At 58.4% G+C, this 27,704-nt stretch overlaps 1 protein-coding gene across 13 annotated transcripts in view; it reads left to right on the top strand.

The window, feature by feature from the left end:
• Nucleotides 1-27,704, top strand: part of TCF3 (transcription factor 3) — an 82,118-nt gene that overhangs the window by 40,949 nt on the left and 13,465 nt on the right. For 5 of the 13 annotated variants that reach the window (XM_075723749.1, XM_075723748.1, XM_075723745.1 and 2 more), the window contains exons 4-17: nt 771-844; nt 1,925-2,021; nt 10,361-10,428; nt 13,863-13,992; nt 15,654-15,703; nt 20,451-20,553; nt 20,850-20,989; nt 21,183-21,309; nt 22,190-22,248; nt 23,045-23,123; nt 24,306-24,379; nt 24,880-25,083; nt 26,437-26,560; nt 27,038-27,203. In XM_075723749.1, the coding sequence (XP_075579864.1) occupies nt 771-844; nt 1,925-2,021; nt 10,361-10,428; nt 13,863-13,992; nt 15,654-15,703; nt 20,451-20,553; nt 20,850-20,989; nt 21,183-21,309; nt 22,190-22,248; nt 23,045-23,123; nt 24,306-24,379; nt 24,880-25,083; nt 26,437-26,560; nt 27,038-27,203 (1,495 nt within the window). The remainder of the gene's footprint in view (nt 1-770; nt 845-1,924; nt 2,022-10,360; nt 10,429-13,862; nt 13,993-15,653; nt 15,704-20,450; nt 20,554-20,849; nt 20,990-21,182; nt 21,310-22,189; nt 22,249-23,044; nt 23,124-24,305; nt 24,380-24,879; nt 25,084-26,436; nt 26,561-27,037; nt 27,204-27,704) is intronic. The other 8 variants (XM_075723756.1, XM_075723754.1, XM_075723752.1 and 5 more) reach the window with 4 other exon arrangements.

Genomic DNA, 27,704 nt, shown 5'->3' with positions numbered 1-27,704 from the left:
GCCCAAGAGGCGCAGCCTGGGCGGACCTGGCAGACGATGAAAGGAGACGGCTTCCTACCGCAGTCTGTGTGCAGGCACATTGCAAAACCCTCCTGGTTGGTCCCTTGCCATTTTGGGTCGGATCCCCTTTGCCAAGGATAAACTTGGGAGGGCTAAAAATGAGGTGGACGGGAGCGTGCCCTGTGCCGACGGCACACCTTCCTCTGCGGGAGCGTGATGGGGCTTAAATAACAAATGTCTTGAACAAGTGTGACTAAGGCACGGGTCATGTTGTACCCCCAGCATTTCCCATCCGAGGCGCTTTCGGGTCTGGGCGCTCTTTTAATCTGCTCGGGTGCAATGAAGAACAGAGTTTGGCCTGGGACCTAGCAGCACCGTGGAAAAAAATCGGGTCCCACTGGAGCATCGGGATGGGCGCAATGAGTTTTTAATTCGTAGTCCTCTTCACTGTCAGTCTCTGGGGAGAAGAGGTTCATAGGTGCTCTCTGGAATAAAGCAAGTTAAAATACTTGTTTCTCCTCTTCCCACTGTCCCATGTTTTGAAGCGTTTCCAGGCTGTGGTGGGATTTGCTTTGAAGTTTGTGGAATAAACTCCCAGCTGGAGTGGGAAGATGAGGAGGGAGAGGGGAGGATTGGTCACGCCAAGTGGAAGTGGTTTATTAATGAAAATATTGTTTTGTTTGTAGAAGGAAGAGTTAATTTTGCGAGAACACCTTTGAGGCTTTGCTGATAAAGCAAGAGTAACCTTTGTTCTTCCTGTTTTTCGGTAGGTTTGGATGAAAGACCGGGATCAGGTTCCTGGGGAACGGGAGATCAAAACAGCTCCACATTTGACCAAGGAAGGGTAAGGACGAAGCGCAAACACCGAGCTCCAACCAAAATAAACAGGGGCTGTGCCATGGCTTCTCAGCGCCCGTGTTTGCGCCCAGGTTGGGTCTAAGCCCGGAACAGCTTTTCTTGCCCCGTTTTGGACATCGGTCCCGTTAACCCTGCGGGGGTGACAGCGGGGAGAGGGCCCCATCCCCATCTCCCCAGGCTCTGCTGCCTTGAGGTCCCCCTGGAGAAAGCTTCTCCTCCAAAAACCCCCTGGGCCCGCACCCCGTGGCTGCTGAGGCCTCTGCCCTCCCTGCGCTGGGCTTTGGCGTGGGGCGGGGGCGGCTCCTGGGGGCGAGGGGTACCCCAGCGGGTTCGCAGGTTGAGGGGTCTCGCCTGACGGGCTGCGCCTTCGGCAGAGCTCGCTGGGCAACCACGTGCACGGCTTTGGGAGCCCGAGGGGCCCACCAGGGCTTGTTTGGGGGGAATCTACCGCATCGGGCAGCCGAGGCGCCCTTGGCAGGCATGGGGAGCACGGGAAGGGTTTTGCAGCGAAGGAGTTGAGGCTGCGACAGCGTGTAACCGGGGCCGGAGGAGGGGAAGAGAGAAAAGACATTAACTTAATGGAAGTGGTGTTATTTTGACAGATGCTCATTTTAATGGGTTTGTGCGATTCGTTTGTGCAATGGCACCTTTCCCTTCCCCTAGGTCAGTGGCGGATCAGGCGCTGTGGTGTCATTTCTCATTTTTATAGGCCTTCTCCTCTCCTCTTCTCCCCGCTGGCTTGGGGAGGGGGCTGCCTGGCTCTCACCGGGTGGGTGCCGAGCTGCTGGGTGAAGGCAGAAGATGCCTGGGAGCTGCCAGCGCGGGGCAGCCCCCCGTATGTCCCTGCGTTGGTGCCGTATCCCCTCCCAGCGCCACAGCCTCCTGGCTGCACTGCCCTGCTCTCCCTTGCTCTGAGGATGAGATCATTTCTGTGCCCTTTTTACAAGGAGCCTTTGACTTTGACCCTTCCTGCTATGGGAGAGACCGAGCTCCAACAGCCTCGCGTTCTGGTGTTCGGCTCGGCATCCCCACGTGCCCAGGCGGTAACTCTTCCGTGTTGCTTCAGCAGAGCTATGGCGAAGGCCCCCACTACAGCGAGCACAGGGACCTGCCGTCTCACAACAGCATATCTTCATCGCCATTCCTGGGAGCTGGACTAGTGGGTAAGTGCCTTCCGGCTGCCTGGCGGGTGTGCGGTCAAAGCAGGGGAATCCTGACGCAGAATGGCACGTGGCGGTGGGAGCTTTTGCGCTGGCGTTGCTGTCCCCCATGTCAGACCTGCTCCAGAAGGTGTTCTGGAAGCTGTTGTTCAAGGAGCTGCTGTCCAGAGGGTCTCATCAGTGCCTGACGTGCATGGCGGTTGCCGTATTTTATGTGCATGATTATTTTTCCCTGCTTCACAGTAGCACCCAGAGGCAATAGCGGAGATTGATGCCCACCGTGCTGGCACAGGCTGGGCTGAGTTTGCTCTTGGGAGCTGGTAATCAAGGGTGGAAAAGCACCGGGAGAGAGGGGGAGAAGAGACCCAGCTCATCGTTGAGGTCTGGCAACAGGGCCCGCCTGCTCTGCCAGAGACGGTGATCGTGTGTGACCGGATGCTTGCGACAATTTACCCAGTTAACTCTCCCAGCTCACGGGTGGGAGGAGAGATTAAGAGCAGCAAATACCCATCCTGAAGGGCTTAGAGAGCTCTAATGGCATTAGGTCGGGAATTGGGGTTAGTTCTCCCCACCTTTGCCCACGCAGTGGTGGTTAAAACCCTCCAGTGAGTGTGGAAGGAGCGGTGTCGGGGCAGGGCCCTGCAGCTAGCGGTGTTTGCTCGTGGTTTGAAGGGTGGGGTTAGAAGAAGGAATTGCGTTTGAAGCAGAAAATCCCCACCACGATAGGAGGTTCCTCCTGTGGAGCTGGTCGGAAAGGGGAAGAGGGGAGCGGGGTCGTGCTGGGAAGCGAGCAGGCACGCGTTTGCTCCTCCGGGCTCACGTCTGGGGCGAGGGGCTGGCTCTCAGCTCTGCTCCCCCCTTTCGCTCCTCTTGCTGTCGGGGGGGACACGACGATGTTTAATTGCCCCTCGGGGTCCTGCGCAAGCGTGGAAGGGCGCTTCTGAGCAGCTCCCCCCGCGTCCCTCTGCAAGGGCGGTTATTCCTTCTCATTTTCTGCCCCAGAAGGATGTAAGCAAAGCAGAAGAGATGGTTCTTAATAAGGCGGCGGAGCCTCGATGCAGTTCAGCAGGGTTTCTTGGGGGTGTGCGTGGGGGGGACCCATCCCGACCCGTCCCACGCCTGGGGCTGAGGCAGCCTTGAGAGTTTCCAGCTGAGAAGGAGCTGCCCGGGGAGGAACACGGAGGTTTCCCCTTTGATGTGTGCAGGGAAGACGCGTTTGGCTTCCTCTCAAAGCCAGGGCTCCCAGTCTTTGGCAAGTGCCGCGGCACTCCCCAGCAAGGCTGCGAGCCCAACTGGTCCCCAGCGCGCGGAGCCGGAGCCTCTGCTGCCCCGGCAGGTGATTTCCACCGGCTGCCTCCGCGGTGGAGGGCGAGCTGCGGCCTCGCGGCCGGCAGGCCGGCGGCCACGCACCGTGCCCGAGGCTCGAGCGCCTGCCGGGGCTGCAGCTCCCGGCGCTGGCGCAGGGTCTGGGCTGCTGGCCGGGGTGGTTGGCTGCAGCACCGGGAGCTCCACTGCCGAAACGGGAGCTGGGGAGGCCGGGAAAGAGCAGCCAGGAGGGGCAGGGGGCTCCTCGCATTTCAAAGTTGCTTTTGTTCCTAAAATTGAATGTGGTTAAAGTAGAAAATACCAATTCCTGGAGCAGGTTCCAAAATACATAAATAACTTTTGCTTCGCCTCTGTGCTTGTTGTGCTGAGAAGGATGGACCGGAGGAAGACCATGGGTGGGATTTTCTCTTCCTCTTTACCAAGCTGCTTCTGAAAACTTTTCAAGTGGCAAAGTGATAAGTGGAAGGGGAGAGAAAGGAGAGCAGAAAAAGAAAATGCTTTCGCATATGATAGCGTAAAAGCAGTGGCAAAGTGGGAGAGAAAGGTGAGTTTTGGAGATGTGTCGCTTCAGCTGCCAGTCCCTGGTTTCCAGCAAGATCCGCCCCGGGGGCAGCGGGCCGGGCAAGCTTGTGCTCGTGGGGCGATTGAGTGGAACCGATGGATTTTAAAATGTGAGGAGATGGAAGGAGCAGATTAGGATGGACATGTCCAGTGGTACTGGGTGGACAAGAGGTGCGTGAGACTATTGTCTAAGCCCTTCTGCAAAGTCAGAATTCGTATCTCTTTCCCAGTTGACCTCTGTTTCTTCAAGGAGGATCAGAAACTGCTGGAAGAAATATTTCAGGAAGAACACGATCTGTGTTGGAAATGATGGACTTGGCCAACTAGAGAGGGAGGCTGAGCTGAAAGGGCCCCACAAAGAAAACGTGCACGTTGGCATCCCCCGTCGGCGTGGTCTCTGAGCGCTGGTCTCTGCCGGCTGCCGCTCGGTTGGGGCGGTGCTGGCTGCCTCCGGGCACCCATGTCCTCCGGCTCTTGTGTTTCTTGAGCCAGTGCAGTGTCCCAGAGGCAGCCTTCAGCCGGCCATCCTCCAACAACGTGCATTAGGGACAGTGAGCACCCTTCCTGCAGCGAAGGGACACTGCTGGCCAGGCAGCACTTGTTGGAGAAATGGAGCTAAACTCTGATTTTTTTTTTTTTTCTTTTTTGCCTCTATTTTGCACATGCATCCGGCACATCAAAAGGCAGCTCCACTCTCACCATCCTTTGGTGGGCTGGGGAGCTCCTGCCCGCCCGAGCTTTGAAGCAGTGGTCGCGTCCTTTCGAGGGTGGAGACTTCACCTGCCCCTGAAGGCCGACGGTGTTTTGGGGCCATGGTGTGCGGGAGGAGGAGCAGGGGCTCCCCTTCCCACATGAGCCGTTTCGCCACTCACGAACTGATCTGACATGAGCAGGGGTGCAAGGAGAGAGATTTGGGAACTGCAGGGTGTAGTGGCCGTTTGGATAGAGGAGCAGTGGAACGTGCAAGCTTGTTCATCCCAATTTCTTCCCGGCGAGTCCCTGCGCCGGGAGCTGGCTTTGCAGGGCTGGCCAGGGAAGCTCTGGCTACAGGCGGGTCTGGCTTGCGAGCAGCGGTGATTGTGCGCGGAAGCAGCGCAGAGCGTTGATTTCAGGTTTATTTAGTTAGGGAGGGGGAAAATCGAGAGCAGTGCTAGGGCAGCAAACTCCACGAGGAGAGCCGGAGGGATTTGCATGGCCCAGGAGGGACAGAAAGCGGGTGTGAGTCTGGGGGGAGCAGGGCGCTGCCAGCACATCCCCGAACCCCCTGCGAGGCTGAATCCCTGCCCCTTGTTCCTGCCTGCCTGTCCAGGCAGGTCCCTTGCGCCATCGGCCCAGCCTGTGCCCTCGCCCCCCCGGCGCAGCGTGGAGGGGGCTGCTCAGCTCCTGGGCAGGAGGAAGGTGCTTGAGCAGCCCAGGCTGGGGAGCACACGGCTCTGGTGCAAAGTGCCGGACACGTTTAATCCCAGAAGGACAGCGTGCCTGTTGTTTCCTGCGAGCGGGCGGGAGTCCCGGCGGCGGGAGGCACTGGCACTGGTGGCTGGAGGCACGGTTGCCTGCCCGCTCGTCGGCGGGCAGCCCCGGTTCCACCCGCTCTCAGGACGACGGCCCTGCAGATCGCAGGGCGCACGCCTAGTCCAAAACCGGTTTGAATTCACGTAGCGTGCTTTGAAAGGAAAAGTACTGATTTCTATTCAGCTGGGGCACACAGATGTGATATTTGGGGCTTATGGGTGTTCTTTACGTGAACGTACAGCATCTGGCGCGGTGGGAGCTTGGCTTTGGGAGGCACCTTGGGCTGCACTGACAGCGGGACCTGCGGGTGCTGCTCCCAGCGCTGGCCTTCCCCTGCCCTCAGGGCTCCCCGAGAGCTGCGGGTGATGCCGCTCGTGCACGTTTTGAAGTAGACGGTGTGAGGGCAATCTTCGGTTGGATGCTTCCCAAAGCCCAGGTGCCCTCTCTCCCACAGCTTCAGCTCGACAAGGTGATGGGGAAAACCAGAGCTGCCCGCAACGCTAACTGGGCAGGGAGCTCTGGCCTGTGTTGCGCTGGATGGGATAACCTAAATTAAATAAAAAAAAAGAAAGTCAGTCCCTGAATGGAAATACCATCAGTGCTCTGAATAAAAATCACGGGAGGCTGCCAGGCGGGGGCCGGTGAACCCCATGAGCAGGGTGCAGTAGCAATGCCCGTGAGCTCCATCGCTCCTTGCTCCGAGTTGTCAAGCTTTGAGCCCTTGTGCTGCTCCCCGGAGGATGGGTGACATCCTGGCAAGGTCCGAGCACCCCAGGCTCGAGGGGGGAGAGGTGGCGGGGACCATCCCTGGCTGCCCAGGATGCTGCCAGGACGCAGCGCGGTGAGGAACGGGCTCGTCCCAGAGGGCGAGGAGGGCTTTTCTGTTTGTTTTAAATCGCCGGTCCTCAAAATCTGCCACTCTTTTACCATTCGTCTTCAGCGGGGGCAGGCGGGGGGGATTGCTTAAACAGCGGGGAAACTGATAAGCCATAACAGATTTCTTTCTAGTAATTATTTCTAGTAATTAGCTTCTTTTCAGAGGAGTGTTTCTAATCTTGTGTGTATTGTGAGCTGTTGTGGATTGGGTTCTTCCTGGACAATGGTTTTAATCTGCCCACAGACAGGGTTTGTCGCTGTTCCTGGGGTTTTTTTAACTTTTTTTTTCATTCCCATTTTTAATCCCTGCCTGTGCTTTTCCTCCCCTTTTTCCCCAGGCTGTAACTCTAATGGAATTACCGGCGCGGGGCTGCGGGGAGAGGCACGGGGGGTGGCTGTGCGGTGGCCGGGGCGGTGGGTGCTGGGGGCTGCGCCGGGGCTGTTTCGGACGGCGGGGACGGGGTGATGCGGGGGCACCGCTGTGAACTCCCCGTGGGCTGGCAGGAGTGCGGGCACTGCGCCTCGGCGAAGCATCTGCCTTCCTCCCGGCGAGCGCTGGCAAAAGCCATAGGCGGCATTGAATCGCCTTTTCTTGGCTTATTTGTACACATCTGTGAGTGGGGCTCGTCTTGGGGAGAGAAATGGCAAAACCACAAGTTTACTTAAAAGCGTGGTTTGCTCGGGTTGAGGTGAGATGCTGCTGTGGTCCTGGGCGCCGAGGCCGAACCCTGCTGCTGCCAGAGCTGGCGGCAACCTTGGGAAAGAGCTTTTATTCTGCTACCTTGTCTCTGAGCCTGGGAGCAGATCTGCCTTTGGCAGGAGAGAGAGCAAACGGTGCGTGGGGGTTTCTCTGCAAGAGCCCTGGGTGAAGGCAAGCCCTGAGGAGGCTTCGTCTGAGCCCGGCACAGCCGGATCCTGCAAGAGAGAACACGCTGGGGAGAGGAGAGAATTTGGGAAATCGCTTATTAAGCAGGGTTGGAGGCAGCGTGGGCAGGCGAGGGGCAGGGGAGAGAGCTGCCGGGGGTGGAAAAGGCAGGAGGGGGATGCCAGGACTGGCAGCGAAGCCGTGCCGTGAAGAGCTGGAAACACCAAATGCTCCCAGCCAGTTTCTGGATGCACCTCGCTCAAGGTGCCCTCCGCCCTGCGTCATCTTTGCGTGCTAAAATTTGCAGAGGTAAATCCAACAGATAGGATTTCCAAGGGAAACCCCTTTCCTATTCGAGGGATTTGTTCCCAGTATCTTCTGATCTGGGTTTTTTTTTTTCCCCCCCCGAGATCCCTTAACACCCATCTGCAGGATTTCAGTAATTTGGTCAGGAGTGAGATGGCGTTTGGGGAGATTCCTGGCGTTTTCTGCCAAGACCTGGCTCCATCCCGGTCCTTGCTGTGGTCCTGGGGTTTCACCACCTTTTCTGGTCGGTGCCCTGGGCTGTGGCTGCGTAGGGGCGACTTGGGCGAGTCCCGGCACAGCCGGGTTTGCCGTGTGTGCCAGCTGGCATCTCCCTGGCAGCAGAAACAGCTGGCAAGTTCAGCTTTTTCTTGCCCAACTCGTGGACTTTTTTTATTTCAATAGGCTAGATACATTCCGGTCCAGAAAAGTTTACCGTTCTTCCTTCTGCCTTGTTTTCCTAGGCAATTAAATGCATAATTTCTACTGCTGAGACTTTTGCTGCTTTATCCCCTTTTTCTGTGAGGACGGAGGGCGCAGGGGCTGGGCTGGCTGGCGGCTGCCCTCCCTTGCCCCATGTCCCCCATCCCGCGAGACGCCCGCTGATCCAGGCGTGCAGCACATCGCTGGTGCCAGGCGCGCTTGCTGGCCCATGTGAACCGAGGCAGGAAAGACCATCAGGTGGAGGCAGCGGGCTTGGGAGCGGTGCGGTGCGGAGCTGGCACGGGGTCGCAGCCCTTGGTCTCCGGCGCGCGTGCCGGGAGCCCTGTGCTTCAGCCTCCGAGGTTATCTGGCGACGGCAGAGGCGTTGGGCTCGGCGTTTCGCCGCTCGAGCCGCGTGCGGAGGCAGCGGTACGTTATCAGACGGGAGGCCTGGCTGTTGCTGGCCAGATAAACTAGCGTGGCGTTACCCCGGTTTTCCTCTGGTTTAGGAGTGATCGTGATCTGCCCGGTGCCGCAACCCGCTGAGTTATTTGTGTAACGTTGCCGGCGCTGCGGCAAATAGAGCTGCTAAGCTCTTTTAAAAATTAGGTCATTTAGGAGATCTGTCCTCTGACATTTTGACCTTTGTTTACTTAACGTTTAAGCCTCTGAAACGAAACGGCAGCGGCGCCCGGTGTGTCCGGCTGTCGCTGGAGGCGAGGGGTGGTGGGATGCTGGCGTGTCGCGCTGTGACCCCCGGAACGGGGGGGGTCTCGGGTTTGGGGGTTGTAGTGGGGAAATTTGGGGTTGAGTTCAAGGCCCCCACGCAAAACCAGGCAGCCTCTTCTCTCTCCCCATCTCTGTGCCCTGTGCTTCAGGGGGGCTGCTTTGGGGAAATTTGCTCCCCCTCCCTCTTCATCTGCTCCCCAAAACCTCTTAGCCGCGTGTGGAGCTGCCCGCCAGCCCAAACGTCGCCCCAGTGCATTAACCTGCATCTTAGCAGGCTTCGGTGACGGCTTTAGGTTAAGCAGATTGGCAAAATCCTCCCCCTCCCAATTTTGCTTACTGAGCCAGACCGGAGGCAGGATGCAGTCGGCCCTTTTCGGGGAAGGGCTTTTGCTGGGCGGGGGTGGGGGCTGGCAGAGCCCGACGCCTCCCGGCCCCGTCGCGGGCAGAGTCCCCTGCGCCGGCGTGGGGCAGCTGCCGGAGCGGGGCCGTCCTGCCCTGGGTTCAAAGCCTTTTTGATCATCATCTCCTGTTTCCCTCTTCCCTCCCCCTTTTCCCTGGTGGCACCATTAATAGGCTGTAATTAACAGCAGGGAAGAATTCCTCATATATTTTCAGTCCGGTTTTTTTTTTTTTTTTTTTTTTTTAAATGAAAAAGTGCCTGTTCCCCACTGGGAAAATGTCTAATTTTGCTTTGGGTCGGGGGGGAAACCCCGAAGGAGACTGTTGTGCTGCTGGCTGCCCCAGGCACAGTGCAGAGCTATTCCCTTTCTCCCTGGCCTGGTGTCCTTCCCTGGGGCTGCGACGCTGCCCTGGCACCCATGGGTGCTGCTTGCCGGGGGCCACGCTGTGCTCCGGGGTGGTGACCGCAAGGGAAGAGATGGCAAGGACATTTCAGAATGGAAACATTTCACCGTGTGTGTCGAGTTCCCCACCGCCTTGAAAACACTATTTTCAGCAGCGTGTGGGCAGGGTGAGGTTGAGCACGTTTGATAAAAGCCGTCGCTGGGTGCTAAAGTTCACTCGGCAGCGCTGGGGCACGTGGGCTTGGCTCGCGCGGGGCCGCTCCCGCGCAGCGTCCCGGTCGACAGCGATGCTCCGGCTGCGAGGAGCCCCGCAGTCCGGGAGGAGCCCGGCCGGTGGGACATAACGTAGGGGGCTCGGAAAGGAAGGAAGGGCTTTGCTATTGAATGGCTGCTCTTTAGATCTGGATGGGTTTTTGGAAAGTTGAATCTCCACCAGGAAAGGGGAAGAAGGTAATCCCTGTGCCATAAGGAGCAGGAGCTCAGCTCCGCACGCTGCCGCTCAGCGTGCGCTGGAATTGTATTTCCTATCGTATGGAAAGCGCCCACAGAGTCTGGTCACTCATGCCTGGCTTTCGGTTTGCTCTGTCACTGCCTCTGCCAAATTCGGCTGGCTTTTTTGAGTATGTCTGGAGGGGTTTTTTTGCTCTGGTCTGACACTGCCAGTTTCCATGGCCACAAGCACTTCCCTGCATCGCTGCAGTTTTGGGGTTTTGCTGTTTATGGACCGGCCGAGCCCTGCTGTCCGTGAACTTAAAAGAGCTCCTGTTTTAGCAACAAGCTATTACGGGAGGCAGGCAGCTCTGCAGACGGCGCAGGAAGCTGCGTTAGGAGAGCAGGCTTCGCACCTCGGCGGGATGCCCTGGGAGGGCGGGTGCGCAGGGGTGCACGCAAAACCTCCCCTTCCCTCTTGCACAAAACCTTGTCTTGTCTTTTCTCCGCTGTAGGGAAGAGCAGTGAAAGAGCCTCATACTCCACGTTTGGAAGAGACACAGGGATGCCAGGACTAAACCAGGTAATGATAAAATGCCTTGAGATTTTTTGCTTCATTTACTGGCTAAGCTGCTAGGAGTGAGAGCCTGGGAATGAAAAGGAACCTGGCGGTTTGCATCTCGCCTCTCTGCACGAGGTCCTGGAAAGCCTCCGCTCTGCTCAGAAACGTCTGTTGAGTGTCGGGGGTTTATGCGGGCGCGTGTTGCTGGCTCAGAAGAGCTGTCAGAGTTCAGAAAATGGGGTTGTAGCAGCTTCTCGGTTCTTTTCAAAACCTCTTCAGACTCACTTACTTTGTTATTGCTAATCCTGTTTCTAGCTGATTTGTGTTTAATCAGATATGACCTAGCCAACACTGCCCTTGGTGGGAGGTTCAGTGAGTCGGATCCACGCAACACCTTTCCTTGTGGCAGGGTGGCTGCGGGCAGAGGACCGCGCCGGGAGGCACCTTCTCCCTCCGGCTGCCTGCCTCGGGGCTCGCCCTTTGCCTCCAAGCACCCCGCCTGGGGCTGCACGCTCTCCCGCCCCAAACAGCATCTCCCCGTACCCCAGCCACATCCCTGTGTCCCCCCACTCGCCGGCTGAGGGGAGGGAGAGTCCGCGAGATGGTTTCTGTGCTGTTGTAGCGTCATTTCGCTGGATATTGGGTGGTGGTTTGGTTTTGCGGTGGTTCTGTCGATGCAGGACCTGCAGCAGATGCTCGTCTCCGCAGTCGGGGAGGGACGCGGCACGGGAGAGCCCTGCCCTGTTGGGTCACCCCATGTGAACCCCGGCGGGAGGAGCACGGCTGTGCTGTGGGGAAAAGCTCGCTTCCCGTCGGGAATACCACAGGTGTAAATCAGAGCCCGGGAACGCAGTCGACCAGCCCTGAGATAATCTAGCCTGCTGCCACCGGCATCCAGAAATAGTTTTTTGGGAAGGAGAGAGCACCTCTGCTTTGATGTGTTGCTGCAACTGCCCCGTCAGTGCCCAAGCATGGCTCTGGGAAAACAGTCCCACCATTTTATTGAAGGGAGCAGCTTTTGGCCGGACAGCTTTTTATTTTATACATGTACACACACACATATTACATGTTTTAATTTTACACAAATTTGTCATAATTTCCTCTTCTCTGAACTGAGGATGTTTCCTTTGCTGAAACAGCTGTGCTGGCTGTCTGTGCCAGAGTGGATTTAATTTACCACTGAAGCTGCTAAAATAAAAATGGGACAGATGCCAAGCCTTGCTTTTTAATGTTACGGTTTTGCTGGGGTTTCATGGAGGAGGGGGAGATATAAGGTAACAGAAACGGGGTGGGCAAATGGTGCCGCGGGCCGGGAGGGGCCCTGGCGCGGGCGCACGGGTCCGGATCGGGTGGCAGAGCGGGAGACGGAGCCCGTTTGATGTGGAGGAGAGACAAAACGCCTCTTGTGCGGGGCGGTGGGAGGCGAGCGGGGCCGTCTGCACGCTTGCTGTGGCCCCCAGAACAGTTGTTGCTTCTGGCTCCAGTTTGGGGGGGGCGGGGGAGGTGACCTGGTTTTTTTCTTTTCGAAAAGTGCTGGAAAATTGTCTGCTGGCAGATGCCCTAGATGGGGAGCACCTTCCTCCCCAAAATGCCCTTCTCCGGGGCAGAGCTGCGGCTGCCCCTCGTTTAACCCTTAACCGCCTCTGGAGGCGTCCCCAGGGAGAGGGAAGGGGAAGAAAATCCCTTTCTCTGGGAAATGAAAATCCCAGGGCCTCTCTGGAGGTACCCGCTGGAGGAGCGGGGCGGCAGGGACTCGGCCCTCCAGGATCTCCTCCAGGGTGCTGTGCCGCTTGCTTTTCTTGGCCACGCCGCTCCATGGCGCGTAGCGGTTTCAGTGCAAAGGTAATATGACCGGTGGAACAGATTGCAGGAATTTCACCAGCTGTGAATACATGAGCTCCTCTTTCCCTCCCCGACCCCTTTCTGGAGGAGATGGAGTTTTAAAGCAGTGGGTTTTTCTTTCCAGTTTCTCAAAAGCCTGAAATCCTCCTTTATTTCAACGTGTTGCCCTCGGAAGATGGGTCAAAGCTAAGCTTTTGTTACTTCAAGGCCCTTTGCCAGCCCTCTTAAATTCCACGTAAATATATTTAACTTTCTCCCAAGGTGAAAGGGGCGATGCTGGCGGGCGTGCTCCTGGAGCAAAGACACGCTTGCTCCATCCCGGGAGCCAGCGAGCTCCCTGGGCACCGGCTCCTGCCGGCTCCGCGCTGCTTCCCAGAGTGCCCAAGGTCAGCTGGGATAAACACGAGGGAGGAGTTTCCTCTTTTTAGAAAGAGGGATTTGACTTTTCCCTGATAAAATGCAAGAGAAAACCACCCCCAGCAGAGGCATTGCAGCTCCGTTGCGTCGTCCGCAACGGGTTCAGCTGCGCCGCGCTGGGGATGGGAGAGAAACCATCAGTGCCAGCACCCTGGGCTGGGTTTTGTGGCCAGGGGGCACTGGGAGAGGCACGGTCAGGTGGGCTGCCGGCTGCGTAGCCTCTCCCATCTCTTGCGGTGGGTTTAGGCATGGTGGAGAAGTGTGACAGCCTGGGGGCTCCCGGCTTTGCTGGTGGGTGAGCCCTGGCCGGGTCCCCGACGGTGTCGCGGGGGTGAGGGGCAGCGTGGGGCCGTTGGGTCGGATGTGCCTTTTGAGGACGGGTGGACGCCCAAAATGAATTATATAAACCAGATTTGATTTTTGTAAAAGATAAAGCAATAGTAGTAGATGTTACAATAAGATACGAATATACGGAAACATCTTTGGTGGAGGCAGCAACAGAAAAAGTTAAAAAATATCAACACCTAAAGGAACAAGTACAAGAAATTACAAATGTTAATAGCATCAAATTTATGGGTTTTCTGTGCCCGTCAGGTGCGTCCCCCGCAGGCACCAGAGCACCGATCACATCAGGAGCTGTAATCCCTTGCCGTAAAACCTCCGAGATGATGTGGGAAGAGTTTTGTCCCGAATAAGTCCGTTCGCCCCTGTGCGGGCAGAGCTCGCCGCCCCAGCAGACGCTTCCCACCCCGTGCCTTTGCGGGCAGGCTGCCTACCAAGCCCCTCCGCCTGGCTGTCGCCTCCTCTTTGCCTTCAGCAGGCTGGGTCGATAAAACCCTTGGCAGGGCCTCATCCTGCCCTCGTGGGCAGCACGGTGAGCGTGGGACCACGATGCTCCCTGCGACGGCACCTGCTAGTTTGCATCCTTGGTTTGCAGAGAGCTTCCGTGCTGGGATCCAGTGAGAAGACACAGCTTGACAGACCCTTGTCTTATTACACATGTATTCCCCCATAGCTACCCCCATATTTACACATTTCTTTTTTCCTTCTGGTCCTTTGGCTTGTCTTTTTTTTTTTTTTCCCCCTCGGCTGAATTTGTGCGAAGGCGGCTCAAAGTGGCTCTGTTCTCTCCCAGCGAGCGCGGTGGTTTTGCAGCGTAATTACATGGAAGGGCTTTTCTGTCTCCTTGTTTGCAGGCTGGTTTCCTGCCCAGCGAAATGGGAATCGCGAGTCCGAGCACGCTTTCCCCCACTGGGGTGAAAGGGGGGTCTCAGTATTTTTCTTACCCCAACAATCCTCGCAGGAGAGGTGCTGAGAGCAACATAGGTAAGTTCCTTCGTGTCACCCTTGGGTGCCACCGCTCCGGTTTGTCCGGCAGCTTGGTTGAGCGACCCAGGGGCTGTCGACCGGGCAGGCGCCCGCGTCGGGTCCGCCTTCGGGAACGAAAGCACTGGTGTTGCCATTTGTGCACATAGGTGTGAATTTGCATTTGCTTTTTTTAGGGGGGGAAAACTATATATAATATATATACACATAATTTTTAAAAAAGGGAGTTTGGGCTCACAGTCGTGTAGAATTTCCTTCTTTCTGGAAAATGTCAGATTAGATGAAAGCAGCAAATGGCTTGAGGTTCTTCAAAAAATGCCTCCGGCCACACTGCGCATCAGTAGTTGCTCCTGGAAAACTTTGGGCCGCCTTCGAGGCTGTTTTTATGGCCGGCGGCTGTCCTTGGAGCCCCTGTCCTGCTGCAAGCCAACGGGACTGCCAGGAGCAAGTTACTAAGAAGCAGCATGAGGTCGGGGTGTCTGCTGGGGCACGGAGCCGTGCCCTGGGACGCAGGTGCTCTTTGCTCCGGGAGCTCTCCTTGCCCACCTGCCCGCTTCGATGTTCCAGAGCAGGAATTGCCCACGCCTGCCCACGCCAGGAAAATACCTGGGAATAAGCCATTTTGCTTTTAACAAAGGCTAAGGTCGGGTGTGAATTTAACTTTCAAGTGAAGACAAGCCCCAGTTCTTGTGTTTCTTGTCATAGTTCCCCCCCCGCACCCTCCAGTCACTCTCTTGCTGCTATTTTGAGCTTTCCCCAACAAACGAAACCAGAAGCGACCCGGTGTTACGTGTGTTTTTTCCAGTGCTTTTCAGATAAAGGCATCCACTTTGATATTGCCACTTTAAAACATTGCTGGTTTATGTTGTCAGCCTGGGAAATGATTCTTCTGCATCAGGTCATTCTGTGTGATGAGTTTCTCCTCCTCGGCTACAACCCGGCAGAGCCCCTGGCTTGGCAGACTTGCTGTGTTAGCATCCTGCACCCCCTCAGCTGGGGCTTTCCTTAATTATGAACTAAAAAAATCCCCAAATTTTTAACCAGTGCTTCCCCTTGAGCCACTTCACAGGATGTTTCCCCCACCACCTTCCCCCAGGACACTGTGTCCTTCCCCCTCGGAGCTGGACCTGCAGAGCTGGGCTGGGGAGGGGCTGGCCCGGGATGAGCACCAGCCCTGCCTTCCTGCAGCCGTGAAGCTTTCCCAAGAATAATACTGCATAAGGAGCACATGAAAATACAGCCCCCTCCCTGCATTTATTCTCTTTCTGCATCCTTTGTCTGCAAACCCACTTCAAGTTAAATTGTTTCCAAAAAAACCCCAAACGAGGGGTTATTTATGGGCTCGGTCTCTTCCAAAGAGCAAGCGCAGCCCTTCTCTGGCTGGTGAGCACCCCTTAGCGTGGTGTTTCAGGAGAGAGACTGCCCTGTGACCTCTGTTTGTGGGTGAAACCCGCCCTCAGAGGGTGCAGACGAGAGGAGGAGAAGAGGTTCATCCTCGGACATTTTCACTGTTGACGCTTCTTTGGCTATGGGGCATTTGGGATCTGAGCCCTGTTTGAACCTGCATCTTCCATCCTTGGAGACTTTGAGCTATAGCTCGTTGTTTCCCTCCCAATAACCCCCTTCAGAAGTTAGATCCTCTCTTCTTTTCTTTAAACCAGATGGACAGCCCAAAAAGGTTCGGAAGGTGCCTCCTGGACTCCCCTCCTCGGTAAGTGGCGGGATCCCCGTTCCCCCATCCCCTGGGCGTCCCTGCTTCCTCTGCCGCGAGAGCTGCCGACCCTACGGGTCCAGCCACCCCGAACATCGAGGGCTTGGATTTGAGCGGGACGAGGAAGGGTTTTCCCAGCTACAGCTTCCTACGTAGGAGAAATGGGGAAGCGCTGTGAAACTGCGGTGCTGCGGCACTAATGGGAGAGAAGGAGCTGCAATGCTCCCCGTGCGCAGCAGCCGCCGGCGGCACCTCCCCGGCCGGAACCTGGACCCGTTGCCTCCTGGCTCTCGTCTGTTTGACTTTGTCGCGAGTGCCCGAGTGAAATGTAATATTCGGTGTAATCGGATTTCACTCCAGAAGGGAAACCAAACCAGTTGTAATGCGGGCAGGCAGCTGGGGCTGCTCCAGGTGTGTGCGCTGCCTGGGCTGTTTTATAAGAAAGCCAGGCAGCCTGTAGGAATATGTTAGCCATGCTCCCGCGGCTGTTACAGGGGAATAAACTGAACAATGTCTTTGTGGCTAGAAGTAATGGGATCTCCAGGAAAGCTAATTGGAGTGGGCTGGAGGGTTCCTGCAGGAATATGGGAGCTGTCTGGCTGCGCGGCGGCCGAGGCTGCATTCCTCGCTGGAGCGTTTGCGTGCTTGCAGGGGGACGGGCGGGCTGCGTCCTGCAGGCAAGCTGGAGCCCAGGCTGGGGCCGCGCTGGAGATGTGCCCGAGCCCGAGCCCGTCGTGCCGCTCGCCGCCAAAGCTGATGCGATGTGAAGCGGGTGCCCGCTCGCCCGTTCCCTGGGGAACGCCTGCGTGCGTCCACCCGTGGGGGAAATCTCGTGCTGTGGCGTTCCTTCACTGCTAGCGCAACGCTTGCTCTGTCACCTCCGCCATGGGCTCTGCCTTTGGAAAGGGACCCTGAGATGCTGATGTTGGGAGGATGGAGGGAGAGGAAGGCGCTGAGGGCTTGCTGGATTGGGCTTGCAGACCGGAGGGGGTTGGAGGGTCCCTGCGGACCCCCCTCACGGAGAAACCGGCTCCGGTCAGCAGCGCCAAGTTGCTCCAAGGGTCTGTTTTAACAGGGAGAACCTGCTCGAAGCAGAATCCCTATTGCTGTGTCGAGTTTCTGTGTGAAATTCGGAGCTTTTAAACCCCAGTCGACATGTGGGGAAAACATCGCTCCCAACAAATGGCCCTTTATTGGCCTCAGATTTCAAAGGCGATGGGGCTTGCTGCCCGTCGTGCCGGCGGTGCCCTAAAGGGCCCCGGTTCCCACAGGAAGAGCCGCTTGGCGTTTGCCAAAACTCAGCCCCTTCCCTGCGTCTGAGCCGACACCTGCACGCGGACTCTTCCAGCCCGGAGAGCGCTGGCTGTCGCCTCGGCTGCCCCTTGACCGCAGAGCTCAGTTCCTGCTGCATGGGCTGGTGCTACCTCTTTCCGCCGCCCTCTCTTTGCCGTGACCTCCGGCTTCTTGGCTTGTTTTTGAACTTCCACACCTGGGGAAGGAAATGGGCACCGAGGCGGCGAGAGAAGCGGGGAGCAAAAGGAGTCGCCGGCCTCAAAGGCAGCGGATCAAAGGGTCTTTCTTGTCTGACTCGCCTGTGCAGGAGCCCACCCCGTGTTATCGCTGGACCCCGTGCAAAATAAATAGGTTAATCGGCATCTCATTAAAATAAAGCGCTTTAATCTGTAATTCCCTAGCTGCTTGGAAAACTCGGAGAGGTCAGCAGCTGGAGTAGTTGAGGGTGGCTGAAAGGGGAGCGATTCTGCCAGAGGCACCCAGAGGCGCTGGCGATGTGAGGAGGTTGGAGGGTGGGAAAGGCGCCCGATGCCGGGCAGAGCCCGAGCTGCCCTGACCGCGGGCGGGCGCAGAGGGACCCGTGCTTGCACCCCGCGGCCCTTGGGGCTTAGTTCTTGTGCAACGGGCGCTGGCCGGGAGCAGCGGCGCCTGCTGGGGCTGCCCCCGGGGCGCGGAGCCCCTCGGAGCCTCCCCGTGATGTGGGAAGCGGGGTCAGCGCTCGCGGCCGCGCTCCCCCGGCGCGTCCGGGCATGGGACCCGGGGCTGGATGGGGCCCCGAGCCCCTGCTGCACGCCGGCCCCGACCCGGGGCTGGATGGGGCCCGAGCCCCTGCTGCACGCCGGCCCCGACCCGGGGCTGGATGGGGCCCGAGCCCCTGCTGCACGCCGGCTGGCTTTGCCAGGGGAAGCCGGGGAGGGATTTTGTGCAAGTCGGTTCCTGCAGGATTTTGTTGCTGCAGCGAGCGTGGTGGCCGGGAGCCGTTTCAGCCTGCGAATTCGCAGTCTGGTCACTGCTCTGTTTAACTTCAGTCTGCCTGAAGTCCCACCCCAGCTCATGCATTTAAGCAAGAAAAACAAGGAGGGTGGGGGGGAAAAAAACCCCAACACCACAAAGCCCTGCGAATCCCGGCGCTGGGGCTTTTCAAGAGGCGCTCTCGCCGCGCTGGCAATTTTAACCAGAGGAAATGACCTCACCTGGAGGTCCCTGAGGCCGCCGCCATTGCTGCCGACACACGAGGGCTGGGGCCGCGGGGTGGGGAGCGGGGACCCGGCGCTGATTTACCGTTTCCTGCGGCGCTCGGCCGGGCTCGGCCGGCTGCCCCGCACGCGGCGGCGCTGGGATGCTCCTCGCTTAGCCGGTGCGGGGAAGGGCGATGCTGGCTTTCGCAGCCTCCCCTGCGCCGAGCAGGGAAATGAAAGATTTGGAGGGGCCAGGGCCGCTGCTGGGGTGAAACCTGCCCACCGGGGATCCGCCAGGAGACGGGGGGGTCGAGGGTGGCGGAGCGGGGCGGATACGCAGCAAGGCGGACTCCCCCCTCTTTGCAACCCCGGTCTGCTCATCCCTGCTATTTTATTCTTCTTATTTTCGCCCCGGATTTATGAAATGGATGTTGCAGCTCGCCGCGGCCCCCCCCCGCGCGCCCGCTCCGCTGCCGCACAGCTGCCTCGCGCGCTGGCCAGGTGCCAGCCCCTGGCAGATGGCGCGGGGCTATTAGACGCGCTTCATTCGATTCCCTGTCCCAGCTCCCGCTATTTAATCAAATTATAGGAAAAGTCAATTTACTGGATTCTTGTTCTTTGCAGCCGCCTCCATTCCCCCGCTCTCCCCAGCCGCACGCGCTGCCCACGCGCGGCTCCGCACGCCCGCTTCGCCCCGACGCCGTCCTGCGATGCCGCACAGAGGCGAAGCGCCGTGAATTTTCTTTTTTGAGCGAGGGATGAAGGGCAGCTGTCAGTGTCTGTCAGGTTTTTCCCCTCCCCCTGTCTTTATTTTAGTTTTATTTCTTTTTTTTTTCTTTATTTTACAAGTTCCCCGGTCTCAATCTGTAGCACCGATGCCCACAAGTTGCTTTCGGCTCCCCGTTGCCCCGCAGGGTCCGGCCACCCGCTGCCCAAGAGCTGATGGGCGGTGAGGGGCCCGGGCTGCCCCCGGGCTCTGAACTCCCCCAGCTTCGAGGGAAGCTGCTCCGAGAAGCAGGAACCTGGGCTGCCAGGGGAAAATGAAGCAAGATATTTAAGTGCAGTCGCTAGTGCTTTTCATAGCTTTTTTTTTTTTTTTTTTTTTTTTTTTTAACAAGAAGACTCCCCCACAACAAAAGAAGAAATTCCTGGTGTTCTGGGCAGTTACAGAAATATAGAAAAATTTTGCCCCTTCTTGCTGGGTGAGGACAAGGGGTCGGAGGGAGCTGGCTGGGTGTGGGGAAAGAGAAACTCAGGGCAGGTTTCCTTTCCAAAGAAAGCTGTGTCTTCCAGGCAGAGCTGGCTGAGCGTGCCCAGCCAGCCCCTGCACCCGCCTCTGCTTTCGTGTGTATTTAAAAAAAAAAAATTATTAGCAGTTTCAGAATGAATCAATGGGGATGAAAATAAGCTGTAACAAAAGTTCTCACGTAATTTTGAGTGGCATTTCAGTTTCTTTGCGTGTTGAATTTCTGCTTAAAGAAAAAAAAAGGTGTGTTTTTGCACTGGCAGAAGATGATTTTCGGTAAGGGCTTTCTAGGATGGGTTTGGTTAATTTAGAAGAAGAAGAAAAAAAGCTTTTCTTTTGCTTAATATGCTGTTAAATAACGTAGCTGAACGTGCTGCAGAAATCCGGCCAAAAGCTGTCCGAGAGCCGTGTGACATCCCTTTTGAGGGACTGCTCAGCCCTCAGCTTCCCCCGTGCCTCAGTTTCCCCTGGAGCAGGGTAGGCTGATTGCTGTGAAGGGTTTGAGCGGACGCTGTCCTCGGGCGCGACTGCTGCCGTCCTGGTGCTGCAGCCCGGCGTAGAGCGGGCTCGGCGCAGGGGCCAGCAGGTCCCGAAGCCTCGCCCGTCCCCATCACCACCACCCAGCCCGCGCCCTTGGGTGCGGGGTTAGCACGCAGAAATGATGGCTTTTGTGGTTACCCATAAAAAGTTATAACCACAGAAAAAGGAACTAGAGCTAAGAGTTGAAACTTCTGCTGGTGCCTGCGTCTTCTGCAGGAGGGGGCTGCAGGGATCCGTGCTGTTACGGGAAGGCAGACGGGGCGCGTGCCCTGCGCCGCTCCCCAGCAGAGCTGCGCCGGTCGGTGCTGCCACCGTGACTTCAGCTGAGCTGCTTTGGTTCCCCCCCACCCCCGGCTTTGCTGTGGGACCAACTCTGTCATCTGCTGCGACGAATAAAAGCCAAGCTGCGCACGGTGGGGTGACCCATGGGGAGGACGTGGGGCCATGGGGTGGCCAAGCACTTCTCTTCATCCCCTTCCCTGCCCTACAGGTGTATCCATCCAACTCAGGTGATGACTACAGCAGGGATCCAGCTGGATATACTCCCTCGAAACCTCCCAGCACTGTGTATCCCGGAGCCTTTTATATGGCAGGTGAGTTATTAACAACCCCCGTGTCCTGCAAGCCGGCCAGAGCAGGGGCTGCCTGGCCTGTTACGGACGATGGGAAGTATTGCGCAGCACGTGAGATGGAGGGAGCTTGGGGCAGGAGTGCATGAGACACGAAGCAGCCCCGAAGTGGCTCCAGTTTGCTCAGTGGGTGATGCTTGGCGTAGGCAGGATGCGACTGGGACAGACGCAGCCCCTCAGTCTGAGCTGACTTGCTCCCGTGCGTGCTGTGGGACGCGTGCCGGCATCTCTGCCCCACTCAGCTGTGATTTTCCTTCCAGACGGGCTCCATAACTCGCCAGACCTGTGGAGTTCACCAGGTGCCATGAGCCAGTCAAGTTACGGTGCCATGCTGGGCAGCTCCTCCTCCCCGCTTCCGCAGTCCAGTGGCTTCAACAGTTTACATCAGCACGAACGCATGGTAACGCGTCCCCGCGCTGCCCCGCGGGCGGGCTGGGGGGCTCCACTCAGCCAGCCGGTGGTGGCACGTCACCTCGTCCTGTGGCCATTGGCTCGGGGCCGCTGCCGGCCGGGAGGACCGCGGCCCTGGCCTGGGTGCCAAAGGCCGGCAGTCCTTCAAGGGTACCTCTCACGCCTCTCCCCCTCTCTGCCAGAACTACCAGCTTCATTCAGGAGAGGTTAACGGCGGACTCCCCTCTGTGTCTGGCTTCTCCTCTGCCTCCACGCCGTACGGTGTCTCCAGTCATACGCCCCCAATCAGCGGGACGGACAGCATGATGGGTACGTACGGCCCCGGGGCGCGTGGTGGTCGCCAGCGTGACCCTCCTTGCTCCGCTGCTCTGCAGAGGCTTAAGGGGAAAATCAAAGCCTCGTGCAAATCTCTGAGGCGTGAGGCAGTGGTATCTGTGTCCGATGTGCCCAGACACTTTTTATCCCTTGTGTGTCGCCCATGCATGGAGTTACTGCATGAGGAAGAGGTGCACCGAGGGTACTGCGGCTGGGTACCTGGGTTGGCTGTAGCAGGGGGACCAGGTGCCGGCTTGGGGGTTTACACCTCTCTTGATGGATCTGGGAGGAGACCAGGATCTGTGACATTATCTCTTGGAGGCACTGTGGCTTAAATGAGTTGCGGGAAGGCAGGGGTATGTGTGAAGCTGTTCATCTAAATCTGGAAGAGAAATGTTTGTGCTGCATTTGGATACCGTGTTAAACCTCTAAGTGCTTTAATTTCTAACCCTGCTGAACAAAACCTGTTACTGAAATGAACTCGTGTTCCCCAGGAAATGAGGATTCTGACCTTGATTTTTGTAGAAAAACCCTTGTTTAGAGGAGGGGAAGCAAGTTTGGGATTGTAGGGGCTTAAGATGCCCTGTGAAAATGGACCGTGCTGCAGCAGAGACATTTGATTGCTGTTGATGGCGTGACATGTTTGGCCCAGTGTCTTATAAAGACATTTCTGCAACCCCACGAAAGCTGCCGGGGTGTGTGTGCCCTCATCCGGGCTGCTCTGAGCTGGGCATCCATTTAATTTTCAAGCAAGGCAGTAAGAGCCAGAATTTCAGTCTCAGAGCAGGTGACCCCAGAGTAGGTCTTCTATGGGTGCTTTGCCCTGCTGGGTTTCTGGCGCCCTGGCAGTGATGTCTGTGTCCTCTCTTGGCAGGTAACAGAGGAACCGCAGCTGGGAGCTCAGGAGACGCGCTCGGGAAGGCACTAGCTTCAGTAAGAGTTTCTGCAGATCCTTGACCCCGGTCCCTGTCCTGTTGCAGTGTTGGACCTCCCCTCTATAACAGGCATCCTCTAGGCAGCAGGGAAGATGGACACATTGAGGAGTTTGGGTGAATGCACCCCAAAAACACGGCAGCCTCCGAGGGGAGGGCTTCTCCCCCGCCGTGTGCTGCCATCCTGAGTCCTGGTGCTGTGCAAAAGCACCTTTTAGCAGATGGGGAAACTGAGGCACTGGATGTTATGGTGGCCCCGCTGACCCATGCCCATGAGCCAGCTCTGTGGCTGCTCAGCCTGGTACTGGTCTGGCAAGACGGCCCTACACAGCCCTCGTAGCAGGTCCCAGTACTCCTGGCCCTGCGTGTGCTGGTTCAAACTGGAGGGCACTGGTCCCACTGCACTGTCAGAGCTTGGGGTTGCCTCTGTCCCATTCAGTGCAGGTACCTTTGCTTCTGCATGGTGGTGGAGGGGTGCCAGCACTGCACCCTGCAACAGTTTCATGGGGCTCTTGCTTCCCTCTGAGGTGGGACCTGGAGAACGGAGGCTGTAGCTGGAGGGGTGGTGGCAGCGGGGACAGAGAGGGACCCCTGTGTTAATCGGGGAGCTGCGGGGGGACTAGCGGGCTGGGCCCTCATACCAGCTGGGAGCTGGAGTGGGTATGGCAAGGGAGGTGCTGTCGGGTGGTCCTGTCGGGTGGTCCTCACTGCACCTGGGCTCAGCGGCGCTGCTGGGGAGGAGGAGAGCCGTCGCAGGGGTGGGCGCTGCTGACCGTGTCCCGCTTCTCTTGCTCCAGATTTATTCCCCCGATCACTCTAGCAATAACTTCTCATCAAACCCCTCTACACCGGTCGGCTCCCCTCAGGGGCTTGCAGGTAGGTGAAAAACGTTGCTCTCTGTGTAAAAAGGGGGATGTCAGGTTTGCTTTCAGGAGCTCCAAGGCAGCGTACTTCCCAGATCAGCCCCAAACCCTCATTAAATACACTTTTGGCAGTCTTGACAAATCCCATTTATTTTTAAAAGCAGGAGAGTGAAGACGAAGGACAAGCAAACTTGAAGATACTTTTTAAAGGTCTCCTGTGAAGTTGCCTGTCCATCTGCTTTAATCAGTTGTAGTTTTTGCCCCATATGAAGCTGAGCAGTGCCCAGGTGCAGCAAACGCCGCGTACATGAGGGCGATGGCTCTGCCTGCGCCTGGCTTTGCCCCGGCAGAGGAATTTTAGCAGGAGGCTCTGCTGGAGGTGCGAGCCTGGCCCACATGGTAGCACCGGCACGTGCTTGAGTTAAAGCATCGCTGCCACCCCATGGGACCCGCTCCTGCCATTCAGACAGACCCTGTCCCTGAGCGTCCTGTCTTGGCGAGGCTGGGAGACTTTGTCCCTGCTTTTGTCTCCCATGGGAGGAGTGCAGTGGGAACTGGGAAGCGGCCAACTAGTTAAAAACCATTTTTAGTGCCCGATGACAGCCCGTCTCTGCTCCCATCGGGCGGGAGAGGTCTCGCTGACTGCCCAGCAGAGCTGGCGCCGAGGCTCCCCGTGCCCTGGTTGCAGAGCAACGTGCGCACGCCAGCCTGCTGCTCCCCCGGGGTCGGAGCGAGCACGGCGTGTGTGCTGGCTGCCCGCTCACTGAGATGATACAAATTTAAAAGCTTCTTGAGGTCTGAAGGCCTGAGCTCAGTTTCCTGCTGAGGCAGAGCAGAGGCGAGCCTGCGGCAGGGGCTGAACAGAGATTTCCATGGGAGGCATGTGGGATCAGACCGTGACCCCTCACGGCATTGCTGCGAGATCAGGCGGGCACCTGCTCGGAGATGAAACACCTCTGCGGGCACCCCGCTGCCTCGCAGAGCGGGGACGGGGAGCAGGGGAAAATCCTGCGCCCATGTGTGGCGTGGCTGGTTTGGTACGTGCGGCGTGACCATCCCTGTGCAGCCCGGTGCCGCGGCGGCCCGTGTGGTGCCACGCGTGGCACGGTGGCCCTCGCACGGCGTGGTGGCCCAGCTTCCAGCCCCATCTAGCGGCAGCCGTGCCCGGTCCCAAGCTCTCCCCGTTTGTTCGCAGGCACATCCCAGTGGTCGCGAGCGAGCGGACAGGGTGCCTTATCTCCCAGCTACGAAGGGAGCCTCCACACTTTAGTAAGTTGTGCTGAAAGGTCTGCCTTCTCCTTTTCTCTTCCATCCCTTGTGCACCTGGCAGCAAAAGGCTTTTGGGTAAAGTCCTCTCCCCCAGACGTCTGGGGCCTGAAGGAAGATGGTGGGTGGATAGATGGATGTTTGGTTGGAAGCAGCTGAGCAGAGTTGGTGCTGGCTTCCTGGAGCCCAGAGCCTGGCTGGCAGAGGCGCAGCCTTGTGCCCTCCCCCTGTTTAGGGCCCGTTCACATCCCTGTGGGTCTGGCCCAGCCGAACACATTTCTGTCCTGTTTCTGCCTCCCTTTCCTGAGCGGTTCTGCCTGTGTGACCCCTTGTGCCTTTAGGGGATGGCACTGATGGGGCCGGGGGGTTATTTCTCCCCATGGCTGCCTAGAGGTAGCTGAGTGCATGACTGCTGCCAGCTATTCTTTAGCGCAGAGAGCTGCAGCAGGCTGCTGGCTCCACAGGCATTAACACAGACCTGTTTCTCTGTCCTGTCCTTCAAGCAAAACAAAATGGAAGACAGGTTGGACGAAGCCATCCACGTGCTGAGGAATCACGCCGTGGGCCAGACAGCCGCCATGCCGAGCAACCACGGGGACATGCACGGTCTCCTGGGCTCGGCGCCGGCCCACAGTGCCACTGTGGGCAGCCTGGGCCAGGCCTTCCCCGCCTCGGTCATGTCCCTGGGGAACAGGCACCCGAGTCTGGTAAGTGCGGAAGCCTCACGGCAGCTGGCGGGGACGTGCGGGGGACCCACATCGTGGGATCCCCTGGCATCCAGAGGGATGTTGCCTTTGGTGTGAGAATAGCTCAGCGTGGTCCAGCTTGGGTCAGCTGTTGACAGCTTTGGACGGGCGATGCGCACAGCAGCGCAGCGGCTTGCCGTCTTTGTGCGGGCAGCGTTGAATCCGCAGTCAGCACGGTGGTGCCTCTCAGGCACAAGCCCTGCCTGCAGTTCGCTCATGCCCCCCGCTTCTCGCGGCAGGCAGAGGTGGTGAAAGCTCTTCTTCTTTCCCTGCAACATGGATGGAAATCCCTCAGAACAGCTTCAAGCCGTCCCCGGGGGATGCAGGGAGAAGGAGGAGAGGGATGCAGTGCAGGGCAGGACTGCGGGTATAGAGAGCCAGGTATCGCCAGGACTTCCCTGCTCCGAACCGCTTGGGCAGGCACCGTGTCCCCTTGCGTGTGGGGAGTGCTGATGTGCGATGGCTCGTTCGGGCTCCAGGGAGCACAACAGGTTCTGGGTGTCCTGAGCATGTGGATGCTGGGGTCCCATGCTGGGTCAGCAGGGTCTCCCCTTGTCCAGAGGCCAGTGACCACAGGAGCACATTTTTGGCAGAGCTGGTTGCCTGCTGGAGCAAACAGTAAAGCGTCTCCAGTCTCTCTAGAAAACCAGACATGCTTCCCTCCCGAGCTCCCCAGACTCTGCTACTAAGCGATGAATCATATGTGCGTCCTCTGTTGCGAACGGCTGCCAGCTGCAGAAATGAGAGTGTTTGCAGCCGGGCTGGCTGTGTCCTGCCGGTCCCTGGCTGCCGTAGCGCAGCCTCGGGGGGTGCAGGCTCAGAAAGGCTGCCTGATCCTCGCCCTTTGCGTCCAGGCCCTTTGGAGCAAAGTTCCTGCTGCTGGGATGTCCCCTGCTCTGTTGGCACTGGGGAGGTGGCAGAGCTTGGTGGAGACAGGACACGTGCAGCCCAGGCAGGGTGTCCTCTCCAGTGTGCCAGCCTGGCATCCAGGCAGAGAGAGGCTTTTCCAGGGCAAGGGGAGGCAGCACTGGTGGGGGCTTTCTGCTTGCTCCAGCTGGTGTGCAGGGCACGGAGCTGCTTTTTGCAGTGCCCCCGCCACGGTCCCCGAGGGGAGCTGGTGCTGGAGCAGGTTGGCTCTTCCCTCCTGCATGTCCGCGCTCTGCGGGGTGGGAGTGTGTGAGGAGGGCACGTGGCTGCACCTCAGCCTGGCCTGCGGAGCCCTGCGGCTGCGCTCTGGGTGACTGTGACTGTGCCCATGCCCGCTGGCCATGGCACTTCTCCCCCTCAAGGCTTGCTCTGCTTGTTCTGCTGTAGGTGGGAGGAGGTCACCCCGAAGACGGGTTGTCCAGCAACCCCAGCATGCTCCACAACCATGTCACACTTCCGTCACAGCCCAGCTCACTCCCTGACCTCAACAGGCAGCAAGACACGTACAGCGGTAAGGCAGCTCTGCACGCGTGCACGCTTGAGGCTCGCCTGCCGCAGGGGCGATTTGGGTCGCCCGTTAGGTCCAGCTCTGTGCAGCAGCAGCCTGGGGGGAGATGGGTGCTCTTGCAAGACTGGTGCTTCCTTGCAGCATCCGCAGGGCGGTTTCTACCTTGAGCCTTTTCCAGAGGTTTGAGCTACGCGTTCCTGTCCCTCCTGCCGGCTGTGGGCGCACAATGCCCCCGGGCCCTGCTCTGCTGGGGGAGGTTTGGGCTCTGACTCTGCAGGGCCTGGGAGGTGGGGGGAGAAGAACGGGGAGCGGTGGCGGGGCAGAACCAGCACTCCCCCAGCTCCTCTTGCTGCAGACCAGTGACGCAGGATGAGTCCGGGATGCCGTGCGCTGGCAGCGCAGCGCAGCAGGAGCAGGGCCTGGGGACCCCCAGCCCTCTGTGTGGGTCAGGCCCCTCCATGTGTGGCTCTGCTTTCTCAGCAGGCTTGTCAGGGGGGCTGGGGCGAAGCAGTGTCTCCTCGGGAACCAGCGAAATAAAGCGGGAAGAGAAGGAGGACGAGGAGAACACGTCGGTGGCGGATAACTCAGAAGAGGAGAAGAAGGAGCTGAAACCCTCCCGGAACAGAACAAGGTGCTCTTTGAACAGGTCTCTCCCTTCACTTACTCTGTTACCAGGCTGGGGGCGTTTGGACTGGGGTACGGCCGCGGTGACCCACCGGGCGCTGGGCTCGGCCTGGTGAGGCCGGGGGTCGTCCTGCGGCGCAGACCCGCCAGCCCCTGCCCGCCGCGGGAGCCTTGTCCGTCCTCACACGGAGGCGGCACGGCCTGGGCCCCCGCTGCTTCCCCAGGGCTGGCCGCTTCGGGCCGTGCTGGGGAAGGGTCCCTGCCACCCTCTTCTGCTGGCTTCCGTCCGTCCCCGTGGCCACAGGGCTTCCTCGTGCTCGTAAAGCAGAGGGCTCGCGCCTTGTCCCCATGAGCTGCGCCCGCCTGCGTGGTCGCTCAGGGTGTTGGTTGTGGCCATGTGTGGAAAGGACTGCGTGCTCGGCTCCCCTCAGCCGGGGTGGGGAAGGTTTTGACCTCCTCCCTGCTTCGGGTCATCTCCGCTGTCTGCTTCGGGCTCCTGTATCCTCTGTCACATCCAGCCAGA

This window comes from Pelecanus crispus, chromosome 20 (assembly GCF_030463565.1).
Source record: "Pelecanus crispus isolate bPelCri1 chromosome 20, bPelCri1.pri, whole genome shotgun sequence".
Lineage (NCBI taxonomy): Eukaryota > Metazoa > Chordata > Aves > Pelecaniformes > Pelecanidae > Pelecanus > Pelecanus crispus.
This window is presented reverse-complemented; position numbering and strand designations above follow the sequence as displayed.